The sequence below is a fragment of the Scardinius erythrophthalmus genome (genome assembly GCF_964197995.2).
Source record: "Scardinius erythrophthalmus genome assembly, chromosome: 21".
In the NCBI taxonomy this organism is placed as follows: Eukaryota; Metazoa; Chordata; class Actinopteri; order Cypriniformes; family Leuciscidae; genus Scardinius; species Scardinius erythrophthalmus.
Window position 1 is genome coordinate 24,497,104 of NC_138241.1, and position 14,575 is coordinate 24,511,678.

The window sequence follows — 14,575 nt, forward strand, 5'->3', positions numbered from 1 at the left end:
TTTGAACTGAGAGTGAACTGGAAAGGCATTAAAGGGATAGTTCACCCAAAAATGAAAGTTCTGTCATCATTTGCTTGTACTTTTATGTCTTTTCAAACCTGTATGACTTTTGTGGAACAATTATTGACTGACTGACTGACTTATTGAAGCAACACTGGACCACATTGGTTTTCATTATGTGTGCACAAAAAAAAAAAATCTTTTTGTTCCACAAAAGAAATGAAATCATATAGGTTTGGAACAACACGAAAGTGACAGAATGGAAATTTTTAGGAGAATTATCCACTCTAAGAAGCTCTTTTTAAGATGATGATGTTCTTGTAATGTATTTCAACAAAATGTCACAGTCTTTTTTTGTGTGTGTGAACAATGGGACCTATCAACACCTTTACTCTGTAACACAGATAATGGGTACGTAGATTCAAATCATTAAGCTTAATTCTGCCCGAGGGCTTTTTGTCAGAAATACATTTACACTGTCACCTTTCTGATTAAATCCTGCCATTGGAAAAGCAAAAAAAGGTTGATATTTAACAGAGGTATTCAGTTTTTCAATTCTCTCTGATTGCTGAAGGTGTTCTGTGGCTCTTCACAAAACATGAAACTTCAGAAAGCTTGTAATTACGGCAGACAGCGTTTCTGTTTTATGTTGATTACCGTTCGGCTGTGGCTGAGACAGAAGGGTTTTGATGACATAGAAGCCTGATCACTGATACGGGCCCTTGTAGCCCCTTCAGCTTTAATAAACACTTACCAATGTCATCTCTGTATCATGTCAAAGTGACCCAAGCACTTTTTCCATCATGCTTTGCATGGACAAAAGGTCAGGAGACACTTAAGCTTTCACAACATTTCTGAGAGGCGTAATCATATTTTGTTGGGCTCCGGTATACGCCATGCAGCTGACGAATTGTGCAGATGAGATGGTTCAGACGGTAATTTTGTGAGTAGACACAAATATATGTGTGTAGGCGTTGGCACTGTGGGTGTCTCCAGATTGACTTAAAAATGGACAGACAGACAAAAGTAGAAGGCAGGAGACGGTGAAAAGGCTGCCGCCTCATTTCCAGTCCTGGAAAACTGTTCGTCAGATGACATTTGTTCGGTTTCAAGTCTGAAAGCTTTAACTTTCCTTTCATGTCAATCCACGAAGAAAATGTTCTGTTGTTTCAAAAGGTAGGCCTGTCTCCCAGGATTCATTTCAAAAGGCACTCAAGTAAGCATGTCTAAGCACAGCAGAATCCTCTTCAAATATGACAAAATGAAGGGTTCCTCATATTTATTCCCAGTAAAGTACAAATAGCGAATCTGACACTTATAAGCTTGACAGTTATCCAGTACCCCTACGGAGTTAAAGAGCTCAGTTTTGATACATTCTAACAAAATATTATAGAGCTAAATAAAATCTACTCCTAAAAGGCATCTACTTTTTCTTACATAAAAATTAAGGATATGAGTTCAATGTTTCTGCTATAACATTTGTGTCTATCCCCAGATTAAGATTTGTGATACACAAATGTCTTTTTGCATGGTGGTGAATGTAATGTCCAAATTCCTGCCAATTTGCTGCACTCAGACACATGCTGTTCATCTACCTGCCCAGGGAATGATTCCAAATGCAGTATTTTTTGCTTTGTTAAACCCTGGATGAGGAGAGTCTTTTATACGAAGACCTCAGTAGGACTCTCAGATACTGCACAGACAAATCTATGGCCATAAAGATGCAAGGCAGACTCTTAATTTCATATGTATAACAAACCTGTACTAGCTCAAGGTGACTCTTTATAATGGAATATGTTTGCATTAATGATTGCCTTTGGGATTTAAAACAATCCAACAGGCTCTTGTTTGAGTTCTGCCATAAATTTAAATAGATTTCAGACCACGGTTCATCTGCATTGTTAAGAGTGTGAAATTCCATTGAAAAGTGTGTTTAGAAAACTTAAAAAAGAACACTCTGTCTGCTTGTAGAAACCCCACACAGCTATTTGGAAAAAAACAATGCATATTCCGGTCTCATTTGTTTCTTTGGACACCTTTTTAGCATTTAACAATATAAGGCATTTGTCAATAAGATCATAAGACATTGGTCTTGTTTGTTTCTATGAAGTTATTGCAATGACGAAAATGCATAATGTATGTTTAAAGTCTGAGGGGTAATTAATTAAGAAAGCATTGAGGCTATAAAATAATCTTTTATTTGCATGCTATCTGTATTGCGTGAGAACGCAATTCATTTAATGAATTATGTAAATCAGATAATGGTAAATTTAGGGCTGTGTGCACAACGCGATTCCAGTTTGAGACGATGCAAATGTAGAAATGGACGCGAGGCCACAAATACACAGAAACACATGTATGTGTGCATGCAAAAGAGGAGATAAAAATAAGTCTGATTTTAAAAGATCAAATTTTATAGAGCTTAGTTTAAATAGAAAGGAGTTTTTTGAGCTGAAAAGAATCACAGCGCTAAAGCATACTTGCAGCACCTGGTAAAAATAGATTGCAGGTGGTATGTGAACAAGACACAGGATTTTGCACTGTATACTACATTTCATTCCTCTAACAAGTTCTGAACACTTTTCAGAGACCAAATGAGGTCAAAGCAGATTTTGTGTAAATAATTAACTGTAATTAGATAACTGTAGATGCATTGCTGATCGCACAAACAGAAATTTACTGGTGACTTTGTAGAAAACAATTCTCAAGTTTAATTCTCATCTTTGCGTCGTTAAAAAAAGTTTTGTTCTTGGTTGAACAAAATTCAACATGCACACAATGCAACCGAATGCTATAATAATATGTCACGTCTCCATGCTTCAGTTGTGCCTAACTACACCCCTTGACAGCAGTAAAAATCGCTGTAGCACACATCCTCGTTTGCTTATTGAATTATTCTATTTCATACACTATGAAAGAAAACGAATATTTGCTTGATATGAATGTTTTTAATTCAATGGAGTCACATTCAATAAAAATTAAATTAAAATGAACAATTTATTGAACTGGGGAATTCAGGATGGCCTATCATGAGATGATAGGAGCAGCAAACCGAGAACTATTAAATTTGGAACGATTCTCTGGCTAGGTTAATGATCAGCAGGTCTCTTAGGGCAGCTGTTTGGCTGAACATTTCACTCACCACCGCTCAATCCAAAGCACGTAAACTAGTTCCACTGAGAAAGATCCATATAGTGAATAGCCTCAACAGCTCCTTCATAACAAGGATATAGTTGATCCTCCAAACAAACACTGATCATTTTTTTCCAAAACAACAAACATAAGTCTGTTAGGGTTAGCTAACCCTAACCCTAAGTCTGAGGAGTTGTCATATCAACATTCAAAGACCCCATGAAATCAAAATAGGAGTTTTGTGGATTTTAATCCATGTGTATTTGCTAATTCACTGACAAAGTCATCTTTTTACAGATACATTTTTTTAAATGTAGTAAAATGCACAGGAAAATCATCAAAAAAAATGTACATGTTTCACTAACAGGCATATATCCTCATTATATCTTCATCAGCCTATCAGACACCTTACTGCAATGTCCGAACTAAAGCCCTTATATGTCCCCAACTTTCTGTTTCAATAGGAAATATATCAACACAAGAAAGAAAACTGTGCTAATCAAACCATTTCATGACAGCTTTTGAGCTGAATGAGAGAGAACAGGCTTTATTTTCAGCCAAATTACACAATTTGTGAGTCAATGTTTAATCATTTACCCACTCACTCATGGGCGAAAAACATTGACAATGAAATTAGTAAACTGCTCTTTTATGAAAATATCATTCATTTATTGTGCTAGTCCTACCATGTGCATTACTTTACACAGGTCAGTGCGCTATTATTTGTGATATTATTTGTGATGTATACTTCTCTTTTCAAGAATGTGTACAACGTCAGTAAATGCTAAAACAGCAGTTCCTCCTCTATCTAGGGGCATATGTGCAGGTAATGATCTTCGGTCTCAGCGTCCTCTCACACTTTGCTCTGTCAGCTCTGATGCTTGTTAGACTCACAGAAATGAAAGGTTTACAGGATTTAAGGGATAAAACACTCTGCTCTGGAATAAATGCAGTTGCTTTTGCCATAAGTAGTTAGCTTAGATATTTAGGGCCAGATTTACTAAACAGGGCAAATAAGCGTGAGAGCGCAATCCTACAAAAGCGCTGATGGGATGGGAATGGAAAGTTCTGTATGAGATCTACTGATGACGCACAAATTAAAGAACACAGACACAGCCGGATCATTTCCATAATGATCAATGCAATCAATCAAGAGCAGCACAAAGTAGCGTTTGGTTTAAGACATGCTTTTTTGGTCAGTAAATAATGGCGCAAATACCAGTAAATTGACCAGCAAACCTTAGGAAATGACCTTGCGTCATCCATTTAAATACGCTCCTCCCATAAATTGTGTGTCTAAATGGAAATGCATATGCAATAAGGTCAGCCGCAAAAACAACTGTCCACGCCTTTTCAGCACTAATATTTCACTGCGTGGCTTTAGTAAATCTTGACAGTATTTTTTAAAGCCAAAAGAAGGTTTGCGCTGGAGCAAGCTGTCAGTAAGTCTGGCCCTTAATATCTGGAAATATGCTGATTTAGTTATGGCATTTATTTTTAAAAAAACATATCAATGTCATTAATAACAATTCCCAAACCATTAATAAAACATTAAATTTATACAGTACACATGGCGAAAAAAAGAGAGTTGTTGCCAGTCATCTTACCTTGCCTTTATCCCTCATTGAACCCTTGCCGAGGATGGACATCTTTGCTCCTGTTTCCTCTTGTAATCTTTTCATGGAATTGCCCCTGGGCCCCAGCAGTTTCCCAACAAAATTAAACTGTAATAAGGAGAGAAAAGGCAATAGGTTGGTCTCTCACACTGCCTGCTTCTTAGATGGTTGCCTCAGTTACCTCACAGTCAATAATAAAAAAAAAACATTTGGTTTTTCTCATCATGCACAAAACCAGTTACAGTGAGAGAATGAAAAATTCTTTTCTGGTTTAAAATTAAATCTGTGGCAGTCGTCGATCAAACGTATTTTTCCGCTGTTTTCACATTTTTTTAAAAAGTTTGTCAGAAACGATTAAAAAAGATGTGAGAGTCTACACCTGTTTCTGTAGGGCACTGTAGCCACTCATGTGTCTAATCGATGTTTGGGGTCAGTGGTTGGGCTCCACTGCTTTCAGAGATATTATAACATGTACCAAATGCCAAAAGGGATCTTCAAAACGATCCAGGAGTCCATGCTTGAATGAGGCATAATGTAATGAGTTCATTTCCAATGGGGATTCAAGTAATACTACCCAGATGATGAGCTATCCAGCAACTGCCTTGAGGCAGCAACTAACATTTCGGTTGCACAGCAGATCAGCGGTCATTGAGAACACTTGGTCATCACCATTTTTTTTACTCTCTGTTATTTTACTCACATCTGCGCATCATACAACTGTATCTTCAAAGGATTACAGAGTCTTATACATTACAATCAGATTCGGGCTGCTGAGGATTGTCTACTGCCCATGATAACAACAAATCTTAAGTAGTCAATAAATGCTGCCATTGAAAGAAAAAGTGTCCTTGTATAAAATGGTGCATCAAATTCCCTTTATAACAGTGTCACTTCATCACTGTCTGCTCATGTTCAGTGTTCATCACTTTTTCTGATGCATTGCCACAATCCCCTTAGCCAGCAGCCCCTCTAAATTCACTTTAGATTTAATATGTTTTTGAGAAACCTTTTAAAAAGACATTTTTCACTGTCTTTACTAAGGACAATAAAACAGAATAAGATAGTGATCTTTTGGATGTTGAAAATGCATCTAAACAGATTGTTGTTTCTGGTCATCAGATTCTGATCACTATATCAGTTATATATATATATATATATACACATGTATCTAGTTCAGTCATAAAACTCTAGATGGTTGATAGGTACTGCAAGCAATCACATTATTACCACATGGCACAAACTGATTGGCCTCTGCTGATCCTGCAGCCAATGAGATTGTTTGTTCAACATTTAAATAGTCTGGTTCAGGTTGCTGTAGGGTAGCCCTGCAGCGAGCTATCAGAGTTCCCCTGAAACCCTCCACCACCCCCAGCTCCACCTGTCTAGATCTGCTGTGGGATTTATGTATGCATATTCATGCAGCAACAGCATTACTTACACTCACAGCAGTGTTTCAGTGTATCTTTGGGCAGTAGCAAGCCCATTGCTCTGCAGCAGCATGATGACATCAGAGCAAATACATTAACACTGTCATATTCATAGACTATTGACAAGACTATTGTTGTCATTATTTAAATATATATCACAGATATATATTCATAAGAGAGAGAGAGAGAGAGAGAGAGAGAGAGAGAGAGAGAGAGAGAGAGAGAGAGAGAGAGAGAGAGAATATACACTCTCACTATTTTTCACTATATTTTAACTTGACACACCATTTTACAAAACACACGCTAAATGGGAAAAGACATTAAGAAACAGGATAAAACATTTCCAGAAATGCCCAAAATGGGCTTCTCTGCAAGAGTTTACCGAATTTTATAGTGCAAAATGTGTACATAAATAAATATAGGTTGTGTATAACTAGTCAACAATTGTGACAATCCATAACTATAACATACATGAAGCATTCTGCGTGGAACACATGAACAGTTGCATCATTTTGGAGAAATTGCTGTTTACTAGTTGCTGTTAGTTTCCAGACCAGTAAGTCAGGCATTACTAAGGGAAGTGAATTTGCCCTTCAAATATTTGCAAAGGTTAGCTGATTTGTGGCGGCCAGAATGAAACAGTTGGGTATAACACATGTTGACATACCCTGCCTAGCACATTGCTGGAAACTCCTCAACACATGCTCTTCCCAGCCAGGCTGTAGAAGCAGCTGTAGGGAACTCTAGCTGGTGGAACGCAGAAGAACTGTCACTGAATTTGGCTGGAGCCACAAAGCAAATGCAAACAGTTTCAGGTGAAAGGGTGAGGTGTGGGTAGGGCAGTATATTTAGCAACACCGCAGCACTGCGCCAAAGCGTGCTGACCGACTCTCTCAGAGTGGAGGTGTGCTGTTTGCATCCCCTCCAGTGGGGTGTGTATGACAGGAATACTCTGCAGCTGGCTGGGTGCCTCGGAGCAGATGGTTGCCTCAGCTACAGTGTGAAGATGCTCACTGGGCGGCTGCAGTGGAGTGGCCTGTTTTCATTAAGCTAATGAATGTCCGGAGTCACTCTCCTGCTCCATGGTGGGCAATTTAGGCTTTATTAGGGGGCACAGTTCAGTGCTGGATGAGGTTTGAAGCGATGCAAGCTGTCCCTTGCAGTCCCCGGCAGAGGCAGGCCGCAGAATGATGGGCATTATGCAGCACTGACAGGCTGAGGATGATAAACCTGACAACCGGAGGCGTAAGTGTCAAACCGCATTGGCTTATTATGAGCAAATGTGACTTCTAAGAAAGTACACATGGTGTGCTGTTGTGATGGAGAATAGATCACTAACCCACACTTCTAGAGCCTGGAACAGTGTGTACGTCTGAAATCACTGCAAAAATCCTTGGAATGCATTGTGGTGTTCATTGATAACTTAAAAAGCCCAGATGGCTATTCACTGTGCTGTCATGCAGAATCACTTATTTTTGGAGCCCGCAGTGAGTTTAGTGTGTGTGTGTGTGTGTGTGGCTGGCTGAACAAATGACTTTTCACACTTGAGTCCCTTTGACAGGGACCTTCACCTGCGCTCAGCGCTCGCTGATGTGCATTACATTGATTTCTCTGTCAAAATCTTTTCAGAAGCCATTCAAGACCACTGAGCTCTTGATCAGCTTCATATTGGCATGATCGCCGCCAGACACATTTTACCATCATCACATACTGACAGACATCCCATCGGAGACATTTCTGTTGACTCGTCATGTATGCTGTAACTACACAATATGCAGGCAAAAAGCATATTTCGCCATTGAGGATTAACGTAACCATGCATGCACATGAAATTTCCTTTCTTTCTTTTTTCTTTCTGTCAAGGAACAAATATAATCACTAATATTTAATTACTCTGCATAAGCATAGATGAAATTTGGTATGTTATTTTGTAAGGAATAGAATAGAATAGAACAGAACAGAATAGAATAAAACAGAATAGAATAGAATAGAATAGAATAGAATAGAATAGAATAGAATAGAATAGAATAGAATAGAAGTTGCCATAGACATGAATGGGAATGCCAGTGGATGGCTCTCTCCAGGAATAATAGACCCTCTTTTTTTTTTTTTTTTTTGCCAGGAATTAAGCCTGCGAGATCGTCAAGTTTTCTGACGTGGAGTTTTTTAAGAATTTTGGAACTTAAAAATGGGTCACAGACCAAATAAGGTTGAGAATCCCTGCACTAAGACCAGCTTTGCTTGTTAATTCAAACTTCTTCAGAAAGAGTCTTAGGAGTTTAAAATCTGTCTCCTACCCTCTAATGCATTGTGAACTTAATGCTGAATTTCATTTTGTGGTGCACTAAGAAAGCTGTTCTAGAACATTTCTCTTCTGCCATCTCAACAGATGCAAATTAATGCAAATTGTTCCTCTAAGTCCTATTTTAATCTGCACTTTCATTCAGCAAAAGTACATATTCTTATCTGTCATGAAAAAACAATAGTATACTAATCTATTTTTGATGAACATCACATCCAAAACATTGGAACAGGAGATCTTGAGGGACACAGGTAAAGTTTCAATCTGCTGCCAATTTACAATGACTGAATATGATCAACTGAGCTAAAGAGAGATTAAAGGGGTCTAATTTTGCTAATTTACAGGTTCATACATTTTGGTTTATGCAGTCTACTAGAATATGTTTGTGTCATTTAATGTTTTGGTTTCTTTAAAACCCGCCTTCCAAAAAGCACAGTCTGTATTGACTGGTAGACCGGCCCCAGTCTGTTGTGATTGGTCTACGACCACTTACAGTGTTACAGAAGTTTCAGCTGCGGAGGCTTCCTGAGGTGCTGTAAACACTACTACGCTAATTATGGTATCAGTTTTGCCATATCAGTTCGAGTCCAAAAAATTACAGCCAAGAAGAACAAGTTGATCAACCCAAAACACTTTAACAAGCACAAATTGTGCAGGTACTTTTGGACATTGTGACAACACAGTACTAATGCAGCTTAACCAGACTTTACCCTTTTGTTTTTGCATATGCCTTGGGTGGGAATTATTTAAATGAGGGAAAAAGCATAATAGGACCCCTTTAAGCACAAGACACATGCCATCTTGTGTTATTTACGGATTTAGGTTTCAGACTGTGGCAATTAAACTTGCAATTATAGACTGCAGAAACAGCTACAGTCTGCATCGTATCCACTATAAATGACTATGATGTCTAGAGCCAATAAACTTCTAAATATCCTCAAGGCTGTTTCAGCAAAAAAATGGCACAAAACTGCTCAGGCTTCACAACAAAATGTGCTGCCAGCCAAAGCTGGCGAAGTGACCACTTAACATAACCATTAGTGCAGTTTGAGTTGGAGGCTGAAACACAGCACCCTTCCCATAAGCTGTGAAACCAGATAAGATCCGCAGATGGAGTTAGATGACTACTGCCAGTGTAAGCCAGCTGTGCTGCTAGCGAGGTCTAGCACTGGCTGATAGCAGGATTATTATTGGGGACTAGGACTGGGAGAGATGTAATAATGGCCAGGAGAGATGGCTTGGCCACAGTCAATGGACATGGGTATTAGCAGAGAATGGTTTAAACAGTGGCAGAGTGCTATGGTGTTAAATAGAGATGAGAGTCATAGAGCCAGTGTTGGGCTAATGAGCTAGCAGAAGGAGGGAGAGCTTTAATACTGGGCAATATTCATCAATATTCACCACAGAATAAGCCAAAGGGCTTTGCAATAATGACTAATATAGAATATTTGAATATTTTTACACTACTGTTCAAATGTTTTTTTTTTTTTAAAAGAAGTCTCATGCTCACTGAGGCTGAATTTATTTGATAAAAAATACAGTAATGTTAATGTTGTGAATTATTATTACAACTGAAAAGAAAAAAACTTCTCTATTGAAAAATGTAATTTACTCCTGTGATGGCAAAGCTGAATTTTCAGCAGTCATTCATCCAGTCATCAGTGTCACATGATCCTTAAGAAATCATTCTAATATGCTGATTTGATGCTAAAGAAACATTTCTTATTATTATCAATGTTGGAAACAGTTCTGCTGCTTATATATGCTTTATGATTCAAAAGTTTAAAACAATAGCATTAGTTTATAGAACTTTTTAAAGTCTTTACTGTCTCTTTTGATTAATTTAATGTGCTCTTGCTTAAAAAACTATAAATATTTGCCTGAAGGCAGAAAACTATATCTGACTTACTTTAAAACGTTATTATATAAATATTTAAGCATATTTATGCGGAAAATTAGATGCACATAAACAGAATGCATAACGAATACGTATGATATCAAACTAAAAATGCATGTTCCAACGTACTGAACATTGTGTTCAGCGCAGCTCGAGAAAAGGTAACAGCCTGAGGTCAAGTTGATGATGGATCCTCTGCATTAAAGAACCCATATTGACAGCACAGATGCAGGGTTTAAGCACCGATGCAGACGAATTAAGACCATCTCAGAGTCAGGAGGCTGACAGGTTAAAAGACTGCTACCCATACAGATGAGAAGCATCCACTCTCTTCCCCAGACTACATTTCCCATGTTCCTTTGGTGTTAGCTCTTAAAACAAACATATGCCCTGGAAAAGTCCAAAAATTGGAAAGTCACACATTTACAATTTTCCAAGTGCAAGAATATTTGTTTGCTAAAGATTATGGCACCAATATCATTCCGCTGGCTGCTTAGTGAGTGTGTTATCCCATGGGGTGTTGGTCATTTGAAACATACTGGGATAAGCCTTATAAACCGATTAGGAAAGAAGCCATATTCTCATAGGCTCAGTGTTTCTGTCCATGACTTCCTGTCTCTCCAAATCTTGAACCAACAACTGTGCACAGCAAGAAAACCATTTTTATCTGACCTCATGTTTACAATTATATAAATAACCTTCCTGAAAACAAATAAATGTGCCTCAGCAGGCTTTTAATTCATTAAGAAGATACAACTTCCTCACTATTGTTGATTTTTATGTTTCCCCTCTGTATTCGGTTTGATTTTGAATCTGTTCAGCAGCTTATCTATGTTAAACACCTTTGACAAGGTTGGTCGGCCTTTGGGACTAGGGAATTCTTTAACAAGACAACAATTCGATTATCTTTGTGTGCAGAGCTTGCCTACACCTCCATGTAAAGGTCATAAAACTGGAGACAGATAAGCCACAATCTATAGGGACAACAACCACCGGCATTACTACTCAACGGATTAGTCGTGTTTCAGAACTATAAAGGCAAACCTTAGTGGTAGATCTGTAAGCGTCTTTTCTCGTTGCTGATTGGTTTTGACGAAAGGTTTAGGTAAAGCTGGAAGTTTACCACAACAATAAAACAGCATTGTGAATTCGGAATGCAAGATTTCAATGCAATAATGCAGAAACACACTACATTTCTTGCTGTTTAATGCTTAAAAACATGTTCTCATGTAGTAGAAGGAAATCCAAGGCACTCTTCTTTAGAAATTTATAAAAAGCCTTTATTTGACTGGCTATTTCATGATAGAAAATTTAAAAGACATGGGGGAAAAAACAACCCACGCGTAGCGGCACAAACAGCCTTCTTCAGGGTAATACATGTTCTCATGTGTTCACTTTCTTTACAAAACTGTAAATGATAAGCAACACACTGTAGAATTAATGTAAAATAGAAACAAAGGCCCTGAAACCTCTGAAATTTTTAACATTGATTAGTAGATATAACAACATCTAATTTAACAGTTTGACTTTTTTAACCGAGGATGCTGGGTGGCGCATCATGTCCAAAAATGTCCCCGGTGCAGATCCTTAGAAAGAGGTTTAAAAGAGAGACGCTCTCATTCGCTCTAGACAGAGTGTTAGCTACTACACTCTTTTTTTCATTTTTGATTTATAGTCTAGTTAGTTTTGTATCATATATACAATGTGATTTTTGTTGATCAAGATCTAGCAGCAACAGCACATTTGACCTCTTGGGTGAGCGATTCAGCTTTCCCTGCGCATGAAATCCCCCATTTTCCAGCAAACCAATGAGAACGCAAGAAAATGGTGATGATGCATAACAACAGAGCATATATTAGGCGCCAAAGCTGCCATGGATCCGCTTACCTAAAACCCTCCGTAACTGGCAGATTTGAAAAAAATTACCGCAGTTCTGCAAATAAATAAATTACATACATTTACATACGTATTACCAACATTTTCAATGTAGGCTTTATGGTACACCTCAAACAATGGATTTTATAGTAATTTAAACTGTTCATATTAATTAGCATGTAAATATGAATGGCTTGGGTATGAAGAGCATCCACAGCATATGGACCGCACGCCCCTGATACACACACACACACACACACACACACACACACACACACACACACACACACGTGTAATTATGTATATGTAAACATTATTATATCCTATCTATTACCTAAATATTTCTTTAGATATTTGTCATGTTACTCCATTCAACTATGATCAACAATATTTCTAGCTTACGATTTGACCTGGGTTTGAAATAATGCAGCATAAAAATCAGAAAACAGTTGTTTTGCAATGCAGCAACCACATAGGTTTTTTTTTTTTTTTTTTGTTTGTTTTTTTTGCACCACTAGCATGTGCTGCTGCTGCCTGGACATGTGTTTGTCAATTTAATGTTCAGCCCAGTGGAATCAGATGAATGATAGCATAGCATAGCATAGCATAGCATAGCATAGCATAACTACACAACACACACTCCATACCATTTTGATTCATCAGTGTGCACTGCACCAAATAAGCATAGCATCAACTCTGCCTCTAATGAGTCTCTGCACAAACAGATGTGCCCAAAGGACATTTGCTAAGTCTTAATTACAATCCTCTGACAAATCAGACGCCAAGGCAGTCTGGCTACCTTATAAACCCTTGCAAACACAATAAAGTAGACTACAATGTAAAGCAAAATGTCCCAAATGTTTATGCACATGTCCCAGTTATACCTACTGAATATTGTTGATCAAAAAAACACTATTACCTATGGGAAAAAAATCCATGGACACTCATAAGACAAATTTGCAGTGATGTTCAGATGTGCAGATATGCCCTTTGATAGATTGCCCAAATCCATCTCTTAAATCTAAATACAGTGGTCTCCATGGCGACCGTGTCTTTGACTTTAATAGATGGTGATGCAGGTACCCCATTCATCTCTTGGGCCTCCCTTTTGGTCTCTCTCTCGCTCTCTCTCTCTCTCTCTCTCTCTCTCTCTCTCTGTGTGCGTGTGTGTGTGTGACACTCTCTTGATTTCTATCAGTGCTCACAGGTATCAGAGGTCTATGTCAGCAGGGACTATATTTCATTGCAAACCACTGACTGTGCTTTTGTGCAAAGTATGGTAAATCAAACACTTTTGCATTCAGATAACTGATGAAAAAGGAAAACAGTGTAGTTTTGTGATGTCACAATGAAATATATCCAGGTCTGTGCAAAGAGATATAAGGAAGAAGAGTTGTATGAGTAATAGTATCCAGGATAAAAATATCCAGTGATTCAACATCTGGTGGACACCATCCACATAAACTAAGCATATTTGCTGATATTTTCAAAACAGTAGCAATGTGTACGCACTAAAAGTTCTCTATCACGTGGGATGAGACTTGTCTCTCTCTAACTGAGAAAAAAGGAGTGCTCGTATTGTGAATTTTCCATATCACTGTAAAAACGAAAATAAGTTCATAAGTTCATTTCACTCACATATTGCTGAAAGTTAATTGTATTTCTTTTAAAAAGTTAACTTTTTTGAAAGTTAACTGTTTTCCCGCCATTGACTGGATTTTCCAGCAATCCATGTTTTCATTGTTATAGAGAAGGGGGCGCTATTGCGCATCTTCTGAAAGAGTACAGAATCTCCTGATAAAAACACAGGCGAAGGAAAAGCAGAAACATGCGATAGAAGTATTATCAAATTTGGGATTATCAAATTTTAAACTAGGGATGTTAACAGATGACCGTTTGACCGATGGTTGACCGTATCAACGTTAACCGATCAAAGTTGTCGGTAGTCGGTTAAAAAAAAAAAAGTGATCTCTAAATTAGGCTATTATAGACAGTGGACTAAACGCTACTACAGTTAGCCATCTCATTCCAAGATCTTTTTGTGTGAAGTGAACAAATCCCTCACACTCAGTTTTTCATAACTCGCCTGTTTGTACTTAATAAACCAATAAAAACATTTGGCGCGAGGTCACAGCGTTTGGGTTCGCGCGCTCACAAGGTTTGCGAAAAGTAAAGGCTACAGGCTAAAACCCTCAAGGTTAAAGCGGCGTCTCTTCGGAGCTGTCATTTTCTTAAATGAGCTGTGGCAACGTTTCAAATGAGCTTCTAACGCTAGACAAACATCTTTATTTTCAACGCGATCACCTTGTACCCAAACCATTTCGAA

The 14,575-nt window shown here is 38.1% G+C and overlaps 1 protein-coding gene across 4 annotated transcripts in view; it reads right to left on the reverse strand.

Moving 5' to 3' along the window:
* The window catches only part of khdrbs2 (KH domain containing, RNA binding, signal transduction associated 2), a 69,724-nt gene that overhangs the window by 36,935 nt on the left and 18,214 nt on the right, over positions 1-14,575 (reverse strand). For all 4 annotated transcript variants that reach the window (XM_081350700.1, XM_081350699.1, XM_081350698.1 and 1 more), the window contains exon 3: positions 4,740-4,856. In XM_081350700.1, the coding sequence (XP_081206826.1) occupies positions 4,740-4,856 (117 nt within the window). The remainder of the gene's footprint in view (positions 1-4,739; positions 4,857-14,575) is intronic.